Below are 16,652 nucleotides of genomic sequence, written 5' to 3' on the forward strand. Positions count from 1 at the left end.
AGCTTTCAAAAGGCATTATTATTTAACAGCAGCATAGAAAATACAAATACAATGTTTTAAAAACTGATTTCCATGATAAAATTGGCTCTTTGGAAGAACTACTTGCTAAAGATAAAATTATATACCTAAAAATAAAGAGAAACAGTAGCTTTAAAGCAAAAGCCAATGATGGAAATAAGGGCTTTGAGGAATATTAGCATGGTACCAGGTAACTGATTCCAGACAGCAATATTGTTTCCAACCCAGACCACCAACTTCACCTTCATATTAAATAAATCATAAGACAGGCAAGATTTATGCCAAATCTATCTTTTCCTGTCATGAAATGGCTCCCTGAAAACAAAGTAAATATTAACAGCTTTACATTTTACCTCTCTGGCCCTCTCCCCTGCTTTGCTCTCTAAATAGGGACTATCTCCCAAGATAGCCTCTCCTGTTCCAATGCTCAAAGCTCACTTTTCTTCTTTATAAATCAATAATTTCTGTAGTCAAAATTCTAAATGATTAAAATAAAAAGCTATGTTTAGTAAAGGTGACTATCTATGTTCTCTAATCAGATAAAATCGAAATTTAACCATTAAATGCAATGGTTTTTCATTCTGCCTCACCTGCTGGAGTTGATGTCAGAGCAGACGAAAGAGTAAGACCGCTAGCTGAGGTAGAAGTAATAGGTAGAGCAAATGGTGTGGCAGATGCTGCAGGTTTATTGAATCCTAAACTGAAGCCTGTTGTAGGGGCAGATGTAGTGGCCGGCGTTCCTATTTAAATAAATAAACAAATAAACAAACAAAATCCTTTACCTTTAAGTGTTCTATTATACTGGTTTCAATAAGGATCCCTAAAAGTTTGTGATACTACCTTTTGCCAATAGAAGAAGGGTGTACGTGTGAGAGAAAATAAAAGTTGAGACTAAATCATGGTGAACACGGAAAAGATGACTCTGAGTTAAGAAAAACAAAAGAATGGTCAGGTACGGTGGCTCACACCTATAATCGCAGCACTCTGGGAGGCCGAGAGGGGCAGATCTCTTGAGGTCAGGAGTTTGAGACCAGCCAGGCCAAAAATCTCGCCTCTACTAAAAACACAAAAATTAGCTGGGTGTGGCAGTGCACACCTGTATCCCCATCTACTCAAGAGGCTGAGGCATGAGAGTCGCTTAAACTTGGGAGGCGGAGGTTGCAGCGAGCCAAGGTTGCACCACTGAACTCTAGCCTGGGCAACAAAGTGAGACTCCATCTCAAAAACAAAACAAAACAAAACAAAACAGAAAATCCAATCGATGTAATATATCCATTTTAATTCCACCCCTAGATTTACGTACTAATGCAGCATTTATCCTCCTCCTTTCCTTTACTCTCAGCGGAAAAATGGTCCCTCCTCTCTAATACTCTATCAAGAGCCATTCTCTACTCCTTTCTTCTGGCCCCTGTGTCTCTGTCAGCCCCTAGCTGTCCCCCTTTTCCTTTTTAGTCCTTTTTTTCGTACCTCTCTTTCCTCTGTTCATGTCTTAAATGACACTTCCTACAGTTCCATTCCTACTTCTTTACTTCCTCAATGACTCATCTACTTTCATCATTTCAACTACAGGTACATAAATCTAAACTGACATCCACCTACGTCCCTACTGGCTAGTCCTATCTTTATGTTCCTTTGTCTCCTACATATCTCACCAGAAAAATTTTTTGCTAAATCCCCAACCTTGGTCAGTTCAAGCCAGAAACCAGTCATCCTTGACATCCCTTCCTTCTCCTATACGCCATTACTCACAAATCCTATTGATTCTACTTCAGAAATACCCTGTATTACAAGCATCCTTAAAAACCCTAGCTTAGGCCATCTCTCTCTTAAAAACTACTATAACAGCATTTATTTCTCTTGTATCAGTCTCTTCCAACCTCTAATGTATTCTTGAAATTACCTTGGTTACCTTAAAAAATAAAAAAAAAAAAAGGGCCAGGTACGATGGCTCACACCTATAGCCCCAGCATTTTGGGAAGCTGTGGCGGGCAGATCACCTGAGATCAGGAGTTCTAGACCAGCCTGACCAACATAGAGAAACCATGTCTCTACTAAAAATACAAAATTAGCCAGGCGTGGTGGCGCATGCCTATAATCCCAGTTCCTCAGGAGGCTGAGGCAGGAGAATCGCTTGAACTGGGAAGGAGGCTGCCATGAGATCAAGACGTTGCACTCCAGCCTGGGCAACAAGAGCGAAACTCCACCTCAACAAAACAAAACAAAGCAAATATCCTAGTGATTCTGCCCAATTTAAGGTTCCTATTATATTCTAGATTGTCAAAATACAGTCTAAGGGCATGACATATATCTCCCTTTCCTATCTGGTCCCAACCTGCTCCTCAAATCTCAGCTCTGCCCACCACTTCTACCTCTTATTTCTAAGCTCCAATAACAAAATAGTTCATATTTCCCTGAATGCTTTTATGATTTGGCCGCTGCACTTGCCACTCCTCTGTCTGAAATGTTTCTTGCCCATAAAGTAAACCCTACTGTTTTCTTCCTCTGCCTTCCATGGTGCCTCTCCTACACCTTTTAGGACATTTATCAGATTATGTTACTATACCTGCCTATCCCTTTCACCTCACAACAGACTGACTGCCTTGCTCCAACCCTTAGCAGTTCCCAAGGTCACTATCAAGGACCATCCTCACCACCAGCGCCACAAGATAATATGCAATGTTCAAGGCATTATGTATACACAAGGCCACATGGTTAGAAGTAGTAACTGCTCAAACAATATTAAATGAAGAAATGTATGAATGACCTGCATTGACTTATCCTGAAGTCACTGAGAGAAGAGAAAACAGAAACTATGCTTCTGGATTGCCCTGACCACAACTAGAAGTTCCTACCAGAGTACAGTGCTTTGAAATAATGTACGAGTTATAACCTCAGAAAACAAGACTCAGACATGGTGGCTCATGCCTGTAATCCCAGCACTTTGGGAGGCCAAGGAGAGCAGGTGGCTTGAGGCTGGGAGCTCATGACCAGCCTAGGCAACATAGTGAGACCTTGTCTCCACAAAAAACTAAAAATAAAAAAATTAGCCAAGTGTTGTGGTATATGCCTGTAGTCCTAGCTACTTGGGAACCTCAGGGAAGACTGCTTGAGCCCAAGAGTTTGAGGTTGCAGTGGGCTGTGATGATGCCACTGCACTCCAGCCTGGGCAACAGAAGAACTTGTCTGAGGAAAAGAAAAAGAAAACAAGAAGATTCACTTGCTCATCTTTGTAGCCAATCCAGTCCAAAATATTGGTGATAAATAGATGTGTTGTGTTTCTGTTAATAACAGATGTGGCAACCAAATGAAAAAAGTAGCAACCAAATGAAAAAAGTTTGCCAATCCTTAACTGAAAACTCAATTTAAGAGCTTCTGAATGTTCTTTCATTTCCTTTCCCTTCCCTTTCACATTATTTACTGCCATCCAGATTGAAAGCTGGCTGAAACCCTAATGATTCACATTCCTTTTAGTGTAACAATACAGAAGGTATTATGTGTTTGGATATTAGTTCAATATCCTCTATTTTATAGATAACTAAAAGCCCCCAAATATTACCTAAGGTTTCACAACTATTTTAGAGGAACAAGGAACAACCATGGCTTAATTCCAACATTTCTGGCTTAAAGTTTGTTTTTTCCACTAAATGGAGTCAAATGACTACAAAAGTATATATACAAAAATAAATTTCCACATTAAAAAAAAAATTTCTGCATTAAAAATACTTTTCTGAATTATAAAAGTACTCTATAGTGATTCCTTTTTTTCACTACTCAAATACTGAAAGGTTCTCTGATAAGTCACTATCTGTAATATACACACTTTCTTTTATACCCAAGCTCTGTAAGATATTAGAAAAGAGAAGAGTAGAAAGATCACTCAATTTGTTAAAATTATTAGAAAACCACAGAGCTGGGATCTTTCCTCAAAAATTCTTACCCAGAGTTAATCCTGTAGTTATAGTTGTTGCTATTCCTGGGGACGAAAAGAGAAATAAAATTTATTCATCAATTAAGATGACATTCTTTTGGTTTACCTGTCACAAGGGAAAGACTTAAAATCACCCTCAGGGATTAACAACACTTCTAATTAGAAAAATACATATCTTAGTATCTGCCACCATAACCACTAATCAAGCATTTTCCCCATAACACTGGTTTTCATATTACTAGTTGTATATAACTTGATTAGGGAAAAAAATTTATAAAATGCAAGTAACTATTGTTTATAACAAAATTAAGCAATACCAAAAAGAGCAACTCCAAGCAAAATGCTACACTGAGCTGTCTCAAGTAGCTCACTGTCCAATCTGCTCATATTTATCCCTGTAGTTACTTCATTTTCTAGATGTGGCTGTGAAATGTGATGCACTCACGGCAGGAAGATCAATGCAAAAAGTAGTAAGAAAGACCAAGAGGCTATGAGGGTAAAAACAAAGGGTAAATAAGAAGCAAACTTTTTAAATGGTCAGCTCCAGTGAAACATTATTTTTCCAGCTGTAAGCATTAAAAACAAAAATTTCTATTGTTTTTGAAACATTCAAGTCCTTTACCTATTGCCCTTTTCCCACTTATTGCATTAATAATACAAAAATGTAAAATATCTCTTAGGAATGTAAATTATAGACCAGGCATGATAACTCAGGCCTGCAACAACAGCACTCTGAGAGGCCAAGGAAGGAGGATCTCTTGACCCCAGGAGTTTAAGACCAGGAGGAGACCCCTTCCCTACAAAAGGAAAAAAACAAAGAAAGAAAAGAAAAAAAAAAAAAATTAGCCAGATGTGGTGGTACATGCCTGTGGCCCTATCTACTCATGAGGCTGAGGTGGGAGGGTCACTTGGGCCCAAGAGGTTGCTAGGCTACAGTGGGCCATGATCATGCCAATGTACTCCAGCCAGGACAACAGAGCAAGACCATGTGTCTAAAAAAAAAAAAAATTTTTAATTATGTTACAGCAAGAATGCTGACTCTCTCATGTATGTTAATGTTCCAAATTGATAAAGCTGGCTTAAACAACAATCTCCACTAAGGAAAAACACTGCATTATATAATCTAAAAATTTTAATTACTTTAATTCATTATATTTAAAAAAAGAGATCTTCCAGGCAGAGCTCGCAGTGAACTGAGATCGAGCCACTGTACTCCAACCTGGGCGACAAAGTGAGACTCTATCTCAAAAAAGAGAGAGAGGTGGTGGGGGGAGGTCTTCCTCAATTCAGTGAGAAAAACAGAAAAGGAATAGATGACAGTCTATGATTGGGCCTATCACTGGCTCTTGATTCCAATTCCTTACATTTCTTTTCATCTTAGTATCTACCATTTTTTAAGATATACTGCCAGTGATGATCCTTGTAAAGAGAGATAAAGGACAGGATTTAGGAAAGAATATCCCAAGCCTACTCTCTGCCAATGTGATCAAATCCTCCTCACCTGTATTTGTTCCTCCTAGAGTGAACCCAGTAGCAGGTTTAGATCCAAAGAGCCCGGTTCCAAAACCACTTGAAGGAGCAGATGTAGTTGCTGGAGTTGCAGTACTTCCAAGAGTTCCAAAATTGAGCCCCACAGAAGGGTTGCTTATTTGAAAAAACAGAAACAAAACAAAAACCACAGGCACAAAAGAAAGTCTACTAGAGCCGATATTTACTTAAGAAAAATAAAAATTAACTCTTCAAGATAATTTCATTCATGTAACGTATCTAATACATTGTCATAGAACCCAAAAACAACAATAAATTTACCTTTAACCCACCAAGTTCAAATATGTTTCTGTTCTTCCTTAAAAATAAACCCACATGTAAAAGTCTTAAAAAATATAGTACCGGATTTCAAGAAAAGCAGTCTACAGCAATAAAGATTTCAGAACTCAAGGTAATCATAAGTAGAGATCACAATTATTCTGCTTTCACCAATTTTTGAAACCTAGCATATTTTTAAATGGCCATAGTTATTCTAAGTTGTCTTCACTACCTCTCTGTTGCTACATTACCACATTCATGGAGTGATATGGGGCTGGGGAGAGCATATAGTTAGGTATATGCTCCAAAAAAAGCAAAACAGAAAAACTAGTGGGGACATTTCCTGGCAAAAGTTAAACGCAAAGAAAAATCATACTGTCTTGGGATTATGTGTTCTTTAGCAGTAACTCCTCAGAGAGTGTGGAAAAGCTTAAAAAAAGAATAGCTGATAAAAACAAGTGAATGTGAAAAAAGTTCACAACTTTTCAACTGCTCTTATTAAGACTCAAAAGTTCAGATTTGCTATCTAAAGGTGGGAAGACAAATTGCGGAAATAAGTAAAAAAATTCTGACAAGTTGACACTTCAAAAATTATGTAGGAGAGTTAAGGAAGATTACGTAGCATAATGGGGAATCCTCTTTATCCTACATATTTATCGTTATTACTTCCCTAGCTGCCCTTCCATAAAGAATATTCATGAGAGAACCCAATATCATTTTTAAAGTCTCAAAAGCCCTGGAACGTTTCAATGAAAGAGAAAATGTAAGAGGAACTCAGTAGTGTGGCTGGGTTCCAGTACCAGTTCCCCCACGTTCTGGTACTTGGATGCCGTTCCTTAACCTTTCTGAACCTCTATTTCCTCATCTGCAAAATGGAAATTAACAGTACCCACTTAGCAGAATTTTTTTTAAATATAAGGGTTAAGGGACTGCACAGGGTGAATTAACTTCAATAAATGTTGTTATGACTGTTATCATTAGGGATACTTATAAATTCAACTAAACATATTATGTACAAGGCATTATGCCAGGAATAGCAAGGGAGCAGAAAGATGACTAAACCCTTACTCAAGGAACATGCCATTTACTGGGGGATAAACAACACAAATTAACTGTACTCCAAGCCAGAAGAGTTCTCCAAGTTACTTGGGTCTGGGGGTCTTCAATTTCATAATCAGCTCAAGAAGCCATTCAGGTTTTTGCAAATATTGGGGGACAAGGGAGAAAGGAAATATTCAAGCAGTAGATAATTTAAGCAGTAGAAATATACACCTTCAGTAAGTTTATAATTACTATGAGGCAGATTATAATCAAGTACCAAATGATAGCAAAGAGATACTACAGAAGTTTGAGGCAGAGCTAATCACTGAGATAAGAATGGAGACACAGGAGCTTATTAAGGGATAGAACTTGAGATGGGCCATCCATACTGAGTAGGTAAAGTGAGAGGAAATACTTAGTTTACCACTGATCTTTAAAATATGTTTGTGTGCACCAGAGAATTCAAAGGCGAGGCAGAAGGCAGAGCAGGGCTGCAAGATCTCACCAACAATTAAAACAGATCTTGGCCAAGCTGAGTGGCTCATGCCTGTAATCCCAGCACTTTGGGAGGCTGAGGTGGGCAGACTGCTTGAGCCCAGGAGCTTGAGACCAGCCTGGGCAACATGATGAAACTGTCTCTACTGAAAAACAAGAAAATACCCCGAAAAACAGAAATTAGCCAGGCGTGCTGCTACACGCCTGTATTCCCAGCTACTCAGGAAGCTGAGGTGAAGGATCACTTTAGCCCGGGAGGTGGAGGTTGTAGTGAGCTGGGATTGCGCCACAGCATTCCAGCCTGGGAGACAGAGCAAGGTCCTGTCTTAAAAAACAAAAAACAAAAAAACCCCACAAATCTTTAAACATTTACTCTGAAATTAAAAGGTATTTTTAAGAACATATTGCTACAATCAAAACTAAGTGAGATATCACACACACGAAAACCTAAGTGAGCACTACAAGCAAAAGAATCCAGTATGTAATGGCTATATCCAGACAACACAGGTAGCACAACCATAAAAGAGGCATATATGCCAAAAACATTTAGCTTAGCTGGTGGTACTCTGATCGCATTGTTATTTTGAAACTGTTGCGTGTATAACATGGAATAGAATAAATGTCTATCTGGGGGACATTAAAACACTATTGGCAAATTTTGAAGACATACAACTAGGAAAATGGTTATTAAGCTTTCCTTATTCCCAAATAAATCAGTGATCTCATTTTTTAAAATTGCTATTCTGGAAATATACAAAAGATGAAAAGTAAACATTTGTATTTTTACACCATGAATTAAAATTTAAAATTTCTTGACAACAGGCCGGGCAAGGTGACTGAGGTGGGTGGATGACCTGAGGTCAGGAGTTCCAGACCAGCCTGGCCAACATGGTAAAACTCCCGTCTCTACTAAACTTACACACACACACAAAATTAGCTGGGTGTGGTGGTATGCCTGTAATCCCAGCTATTCGGGAGGCTAAGGTAGGAGAATCACTCGAACCCAGGAGGCAGAGGTTGCAGTGAGCACCACTGCACTCCAGGCTGGGTAACAAGAGTGAGACTCTGTCTCCAAAAAAAAAATAATAATAATTGTATACATATATAATTTCTTGACAACATAACTGAAGATATTAAGAAGTAATAATGGAAGTTGAAAATACTGCCAAAGAAACACATCAAAATGAAATCTTATTCTACCACAGAAGCAAAAGAGAAATTTTGGTGGCAGAGAAATTTACTAAATTCAAGAAAAACAAAAGCTACCCTAGACTTGACCAATTACCTCCTCAAACCAGTATTATCTGCCAAGGACTTGATAGGATGTGCTATAGAAAAGCCAACTTGACTCTATCACATCAGTAATGTTATTTTAACTTGCCCAGCTGGCCCTAATGTGGACTTCATAGCTAACATAATAGCTAAGATTTATTGAGCACTTAGCAAGTGCCAGACTTGATACTAAATATTTAAATGCTTCATCTCACTTATCAACTCAGGTAATATATTATACTCCTTTTCCAGATGTGAGAACTCCTCTAAAATGACTGACCTCAAGAGATTTAATCACCAGGTGGCACTAGGGGCTGTCAGGTCTCCCAACCAGCACTCTTAACAAATTTATGTCAGACTGTCTCCTCTTTCATTAATTTACTGAAGCCTCTCTAAAGCTTGGGAAATTTTCTTCTAGCTTATTACTAGAACTCATTTGCTCAGTCATTCAAATTGTTATTAAAGCCCTTTTTCTATGCCAAGCACTGTCCTTGGGACTGAGGATGAGGTGGTAAATAAGACTCAGACCCTGCCTTCAGGCAGTTTCTAGTCAGTGAGAGACACAGATATTAATTATTCTCGTGCTGGGATCTAACAACAAGTTAACAATAAATATAATGAACTGATTACAATTGTGATCAGCACTGTAAGAGTACTATGAGAATGGAAACCTCCCCTAGACTGACAGGTCAGAAAAGGTCTCTCTGGGGAAGAAATCATTTGATATTCGCAAAAGATAAGTAGGCATAAAAACTAGGTACATAGGGTAGAAGGAAGGGGTTGGCAAAGCCCACTTGAGGAAAAGAGAAAATGCCATGTTGCTAGGGCAGGGTTTCTCATACTAAGATCAGGACCATGAGAGAAGTACAAAAATTAATTCATCAAGTCCTAAGAAACATTAAAAAAAAAAAAAGAAAGAAAGAAATAGAATAGAAAATATCAAAGTGCATCCAAAGAAGTAAGGGTAAGTGTCTTTCTCTGAAACTTTGTTTCAGTTATTTATTTGTGTACAGGTACTGGTGTACTGGGTGGTAATATAGTTGTTTGTCTGTTTTTAAAAGTGAGTCTGGATAACTGAAATAAAATGACGGGCTCCAGATGAGTCCCCAGAGGTTCCAGCAGAAGTGGACTTTGCAGACTATGGTAAGTTTGTTGTTGTTGTTGTTTTAACTTCATTCTAAGGATAGCGGGAAGTGATTACGTGGGGAGCAATTTGTGTTTTAATTATTCTGGCTACAATGTGGCAAAACAGATTGAAGATGTTGATGGGAGTAGTTGTCATCTAACACAAGACAGCTGGTTAAAAATCTGAAAAGAATCGGAAGTATTTTCATAAGAATGTAAGGATCAAGAGAGCAAGGCTCTTATGTTACTACCTAAAACAGAGTCTTGCACATGGGAATCTGTCCAATAAATATTTGTTCCGAGAATGACAATAGCTTGAGCAGGGTGATGGAACTGGAAATAAAGACAAACGGAAATGGCAGAAGTAAAATTATTAGGACTTGATGTTGAGCGAGTAGAGTAAGAATAACAGAGGAATGGATGAAAACTCTCAAATGTCTGACTTGACTGTGTAGTCTGTGGTTCCTCCTTTTTTTTTGAGACGGAGTTTCGCTCTCGTTGCCCAGGCTGGAGTGAAATTGTGCGATCCCCGCTCGACGCAGACTCCACCTCCCAGGTTCAAGCGATTCTCCTGCCTCAGCCTCCCCCATGTTGGTCAAGCTGGTCTCAACTCCCGACCTCAGGTGATCCGCTAGCCTTGGCCTCCCAAAGTACTGGGATTCCAGGCGTGAGCCACCTGAGCCACCCGGGGCGGCCTCCTCCCTCTTTAAACTGCAGGTCCTGCTGAGGTTTTTGTCTTTTAAATCTACAGCCACACTTTTTAAGCTTCAGGAGATATCTTGCTGACAGTGTGCACACTTAACTTTATGAGCCCCACCACCTTTATCTTGAAAAAAATTGGGTTCTAAAGCTTAAATCTCTCATTAAAATGACGTCTCACCATTTTGTCTCTTCCTGGACAGTTATGTTTTTGTTGCCAGACGAACTAATGGGTTGCACAAAAACGAGAAACATGCTACATTTTGTAATTTAAGTGAAAGACAATGTTGAGTTATTACGATACAGCATTCTTGTGTCAAATATGCTAAACTGCACATACTGCACAAAATCACCAATAAACACTGTAAAAAGGTGTTTTTGTTTTTTTTAAACAATAACAGATAAGGTCCCACGTGGCACAAAAGCTTGAAAGGCTGGTTATAAATAACCGCAAAGTTATTAAAACACCGTAGTATCCAAAACTGCAAATGCTGCAACGAAATCGGAACTATCCATTACAAAACCCCACAATATGCTACAATTTCATTCATTCATTCAATGTTCATTCAATGCTTAAGACTGATGCCTCGCTAAAGCTCCGGGGTAGAGCCCCGGGCCTCTCCACCCAGTCAAGATCCCTCTAGGTCCAAACGATGCCTAAACTACACGTGGATTCTGGAAACCTCACAGCACAGAACCCATCCCGCCCTCTACCTCACCAGGCCGCGCTGGGCCCGGACACCGCGGCGAGCGAGAGGCCTACGACGCCGGCGGCTAGATAAGTGCTATTCTCCAGCCCCACCGGGAAGGAAGCCAGCGGGAAGAGAGAGGATGGGGACACCAGGAAGCTTCCAGGGGTGGGGGGTGAGGGAGATCCGGCCCAGGAAGGCGAGAAAGTGCGGTTACCTAGACGCTCCCGTCCCGAAAGAGAAACCGCCGCCTGTGCCGGTCCCGCCGGGGGCCACGGTGGTGGAACCCAGAGTCCCGGACCCGAAGGAGAACCCCGTGGACATGTCTGCCCGGAGCTCGACGCCGTCCGCAAGATGAAAGGGGTCTGGGACACTTCTCTCGCCTCAAAGCCGAGGCGGGCCGGGCAGCATCTCTCTCGCTAGGCACTGACCTGGCGGGAACTTCAGCCCCAGCGGTTGCGAAGGCGAGGCTGAGTGGGTGGAGCTACGACGCAAAAGCAGGGCGGCGCTCGCCGCGTTCCCGTAGCCCGCCGGAAGTGAGCCCGCCGCGCAGGGAGCCCTGGGACAAAGATAGGAGTAGGCGAGCCGCGCAAGGCACCCCGGGACCGGGCGGGATCGGCGCACAGCCTAATCTCTTAAAGGAGCAGGCTCCCAGAGTTTAAAAACAGTAAGACCATTTCTGTCATTTTTAGTTCTTCTATCTGACTGACATAATCTGCACTATAAGGTGTACTGACATAATCTGCACTTTAGGGTGATGAGTGTCAATTACTGCTTCTTTAGCCTCCTGCCAAAAATGATGCTCAAAATCGCAGAATTGGGGAGGCCCCTCGTGAGCATCTCCAAGCTCCCCGCACCGAAGGGACGGCTTAGGGCTTTCTGTGGCTGCCGCCCCATCCCTGAGAAGGAAGAGGAGCGTGTCTGCTTTCTGAAGGTTCGGAAATCAATGGATACTAATCCATGCATCCATCCCACGACGTGAGCCCCACCCCTGCGCCGCAAGCCACTCGAAGCCAGTTGGACGCGGGTCAGGCGAGCCCGACGCGCAGCCCCCAAGGGGACCCAGAAGAGCGTCCCAGGTGTCCATGGGGCGCCCGGCTGTGGTCCTGGCGCCCAGGAGTGACCAGGCCCCCTGGATCTCCTAGCCTGCGGTTAAGTCCACAAATACTGCCGGCGCATCCTGATGAGAGAGGGCGGGACCGGGGGCCGAGCGCGTGTGGCTCCCCCAGGAGGGCGATGCGCGGCTCTAGGGCGCTCGGATACACGCTATGCTGGAGGAACTGCAAAGTGGAAGGGTTAGGAAACGCACAAACATGTGCGATAGAAGGCGAAATGGAAGGGGTAACTTACATTTCTAGGCCAACTCGAGGGAAATTCGCGTTTAAAGAGAGACCCTCCAGCGAAGCATCCGGAAAGACTTCCTGGTGGTGGTACATTCGAGGGTTGTCATCATATAGTTAGTTTTTATATTTCCCTCAGGGATTGTTACATTACTCCTCCAAATGGTTGTCCTACTCGTGATCTCTAACAAAATCCATCCCATAAGCAACCCCCGGATTTATTCTAAAACAATACCCACTACAACACTGCCTTGATCTAAAAAGCCCAGTGGCTCTTTAGTCTGCCACTTGATGTCCTCCATAAGATCAGTGTTTCTAACCTCATCTCACAGCTCTCCTTAATTCAGTACTTTTCCTTGCGTTGAGCTTGGACATTGCCACCAGCTGCGGACTGAACGTATATCCCTCCTCCCCCAATCCATCTGCTAAAGTCCTACCCCACCCCAATATGTTTGTATTTGGAGATGGAGCCTTTGGGAGGTAATTCAATTTAGATAAGGTCACCCGGGTGGTTCCCTCATGGCGAGATTAGTGCCCTTATGAAAAAAAAAAAACAACAAAGAGCTTGTTCTCCTCTCTGTGCCATGTAAGGACAGAGCTACAAGGGGCCTTCACCTGGAACCCAAACTGCCCCATCTTTATCTGGGACTTAGCCTCCGGAATTGTGAGAAGTAAATGTCTGTTTTTATAGCTACCTTAGTCTGTGGTGTTTTATCAGCCAAGCAGACTAATATACCACCTCTGTGTTTGTATAATTAAAAATAAATATGTAACATTTTATTTTATTACTGTTTTAAATTTAACTTAATTTATAGTATATTTTATTTTGTTCACTCTGTTGCCCAGGCTGGAATACAGTAGTGTGATCTTGGTTCACTGCAAACTCTGTCTCCTGAGTTCAAGTGATTCTCCTGCCTCGGCCTCCCAAGTAGCTGGGATCACAGGCACACGCCACCACACCCAGTTAATTTCTGTGTTTTTAGTAGAGATGGGGGTTTCACCATGTTGGCCAGGCTGGTCTCGAACTCCTGGCCTCAAGCAATCTGCCCACCTTGGCCTCCCAAAGTGCTGGGATTACAGGTGTGAGCCACCACACCCGGCCATAACATTCTAAATGTCATGTAGGTCATAATGGGAATGATAAAAAAGAAAAAAGGGATATATTTAGACTAAGATATAAATAAAAACTTCATAGTTATCGAACAGGAGGCAAAAATAAAAGATTGTTGTGAGTTTTAAAACTTCGGTGTTACAGAGAATGCCATTTTCAGTGATGGCTGTAGGGTGGTCAGTAAGAGGATTGTTCACATAAAATCTAGGGACTCCCTTTTGACCGAAAAAACAAAAGATCCATATGATTTTTATGGGAAGATAGAAAGATGCTCCCTAGGTCTTTTGATTTCCTCGTGTATTCGTTCCAAAACTTTTGAAGAATACCAACCTACAAATTAGTAATAGCAAAATGGCTGGCACTTAAATATATGTAATTGAACAAGACTTGTAATATTCACAGGAAGGAAATAGCATGTAAAAATATAGTAGGGACTAAGATAAGATGTTTAGAATAGGGGGAACTGGGTGTGAGGAATATGAGAACTCTCTCTCTTTGTAATAATTCTGTAAATCTATAACTTTTAAAGCTAAACATTTATAAAAGAAAGGAAATCTGACTTAGGTTAAAGTTTGGGTTTAGGGGGAAGTGATTCCAATTAACAAGCAAACTATTCTTTCAACTCTGTTTTATCAAAATTTTAGGGTAGCATTTCTTGCTTTGTATCTGGCAGAATAGCTTAAGTTATACTATAGTAATAAATCCCCAAATCACTCAAGGAGGAGCACTGCAGAGACAAAAATTGGAATGCTTGATGAGCAGTGTCACAATCTACCACTAGATGCACCAACTGTAAGACTAGACCTCAGAACCTTTCGCTGCTGTGGCCTCAGCCATGAGTATGTTCAGGCTTCAGAAGAGGCTCGCCACTAGTGTCTAGAAGAAGGTCTGGTTGGACCCCAATGAGACCAGTGAAATCGCCAATGCCAACTCCTGTCAGCAGATCCGGAAGCTAATTAAAGATGGGCTGATCATCCGCAAGCCTGTGATGGTCCATTCCTGGGCTCAATGCCAGAAAAATACCTTGGCCCGCTGGAAGGGCAGGCACATGGGAATAGGCAAGTGTAAGGGTACAACCAGTGCCCAAATGCCAGAGGTCACGTGGATGAGGAGAATGAGCATTCTGCACTGGCTGCTCAGAAGATACTGAGAATCTAAGAAGATTGATTGCCACATGTATCACAGCCTCCACCTGTAGGTGAAGGGGAGTGTGTTCAAAAACAAGCAGTTTCTCATTGAACACATCCATAGCTGAAGGCAGACAAGGCCCGCAAGAAGCTCTTGGCTGACCAGGCTGAGGCCCACAGGTCTGAGACCAAGGAAGCACACAAGCCAAGAAGGAGGAGATCATCAAGACTTTGTCCAAGGAGAAAGAGACCAAGAAATAAAAGCTCTCCCTTTGTACATACTGGCCTCTGTGATTACATAGATCAGCCATTAAAATAAAACAAGCCTTTAAAAAAAAAGACTAGACCTCAGACCCCTTCTCATCTCATACACCTTGTATCAGTTGTTCTTTTAGTGAAAAAAGAAATTATGTCCTTGCATTCCACATAAATGGAACTACACAGAAAGCAGTTCTCAATAAGCTCAGTGGTTTGGTTAGTCAATTGAAAACGGTAAAATAGCAGTAACCGAGCTTTCTGCATACCTAAGCCTGAATCCTATCTGTAACTGAACAGAATCATGGAGCACTGGAACCTGGCTTAACCTTCCTGACCTAGTCTAGTTAGAGTAACAAATCCTGTCCCAAAGGATCTTCCAAATATTACTCTTTTTAACATTATAGGACTTAAACCTGTGTGTCACTTATATGTGAATTTCTGTTTCCAAGGATGAAGCAAGTGCTTCAGATTCTAAGTTCTACAGAAGGCCACTTTGTCTTGCCTTGCTTCTTCTATTGTAGGCATTCTGTTAGAGAACTCCATCTTTTGCTGATTTGCCAGCTGGATGATGACATTGTTAATGTGTCATAATCAAACGGAATTATCCAAACAGGAATAGTGCTGTAAACAATTTATTTTCTTTTTTTTTCTCCTTTTTGAGACAGGGTCTGGCTCTGTGCCCAGGCTGGAGTGCAGTGGAACCATCTTGGCTCACTGCAACCTCTGTCTCTCTGGCTCAAGTGATCCTTCCACCTCAGCCTTCTGAGTAGCTAGGACTACATACAGTTGTGCGCCACCAAGCACAGCTAATTTGTTTATTTGTAAATATGGGTTTTGCCATGTTGCCCGGGCTAAAACTTCTCATTGTGTTTGCATTAATATATCTAAAATAGGTGATTGCTTTGGTGGGGGTGTTCAGATCAGGATAACCATCTGAAAACCTCTCTCAGCAGAGGTTCTAACACAGAAAGGAAATGGGCATCTGAAGTCTATTGAAAGGAATCTGTAATATCTCCAGTTCTGGTTCTCTGAAATATCCAGAAGAGAGTTTATCTTTTAGAAATTACATGTAACCAGTTGCCTTCAATTACAGTCTTTATCTTGAAAATTATTCTCAGAAAGGGTCTTAAATATTTTAGAGTTTTAAATATTTAAGTAGTGTTCTTCTACTTTAAAAATTTAAATTCTCAAGTGATTCAACAACAACAACCAAATGTATAAAGAGAGATAAATCAATAATGCAAGTTATACGATGACTCTCAAAACAAGGTATGTGGGTGTTTACTACAGTAATTTTCTAACCTTTAGGTAGGTTTGAAATTTTCAAACTAAAAAGTTAAGGGGGAAAAGCTTAAAGCTAAAACAGAAGTTCCCAATCACAGGTCAGAACAGTAATTGTCTGTTTCCTGATAAATTTTTCACTCATTACCCAAGAAACGAGAAAAACAAATGTAAGGAGTTACCACAAATCTAATTGTATCTTATTCAACTTATAGTCATTTATTTTGAAATACACTCTTACTATTGGTAAAGATGAGACCTGAAAAAGTTGCTTTTATGACTTGACAACTTTAGTGGATAAAGAAGACAGAGACGCCGGGCGCGGTGGCTCACGCCTGTAATCCCAGCACTTTGGGAGGCCGAGGCGGGTGGATCACGAGGTCAAGAGATCGAGACCATCCTGGTCAACACGGTGAAACCCCATCTCTACTAAAACTACAAAAAATTAGCTGGGCATGGTGG

General features: G+C 41.2%; 1 protein-coding gene and 1 pseudogene across 2 annotated transcripts in view; one reads left to right on the forward strand and one right to left on the reverse strand.

The window, feature by feature from the left end:
* The window catches only part of NUP58 (nucleoporin 58), a 40,454-nt gene extending 28,820 nt beyond the window's left edge, over positions 1 to 11,634 (reverse strand). Inside the window, exons 1-4 of one of the 2 annotated variants that reach the window (XM_017537538.2) lie at positions 11,291 to 11,545; positions 5,448 to 5,590; positions 3,956 to 3,991; positions 609 to 758 (exon numbers count right to left, since the gene is read on the reverse strand). In XM_017537538.2, the coding sequence (XP_017393027.1) occupies positions 609 to 758; positions 3,956 to 3,991; positions 5,448 to 5,590; positions 11,291 to 11,397 (436 nt within the window). In that variant the 5' untranslated portion in view covers positions 11,398 to 11,545. Of the gene's footprint in view, positions 1 to 608; positions 759 to 3,955; positions 3,992 to 5,447; positions 5,591 to 11,290 lie in introns of both variants that reach the window. The other variant, XM_037741701.1, reaches the window with a different exon arrangement.
* A 1,841-nt stretch (positions 11,635 to 13,475) lies between these two features.
* Positions 13,476 to 15,114, forward strand: LOC108310508 (annotated as a pseudogene).
* The last annotated feature ends 1,538 nt before the right edge of the window (positions 15,115 to 16,652 follow it).

The sequence above is a fragment of the Cebus imitator genome, unplaced genomic scaffold, assembly GCF_001604975.1.
Source record: "Cebus imitator isolate Cc_AM_T3 unplaced genomic scaffold, Cebus_imitator-1.0 Scaffold103, whole genome shotgun sequence".
NCBI classification, from domain to species: domain Eukaryota; kingdom Metazoa; phylum Chordata; class Mammalia; order Primates; family Cebidae; genus Cebus; species Cebus imitator.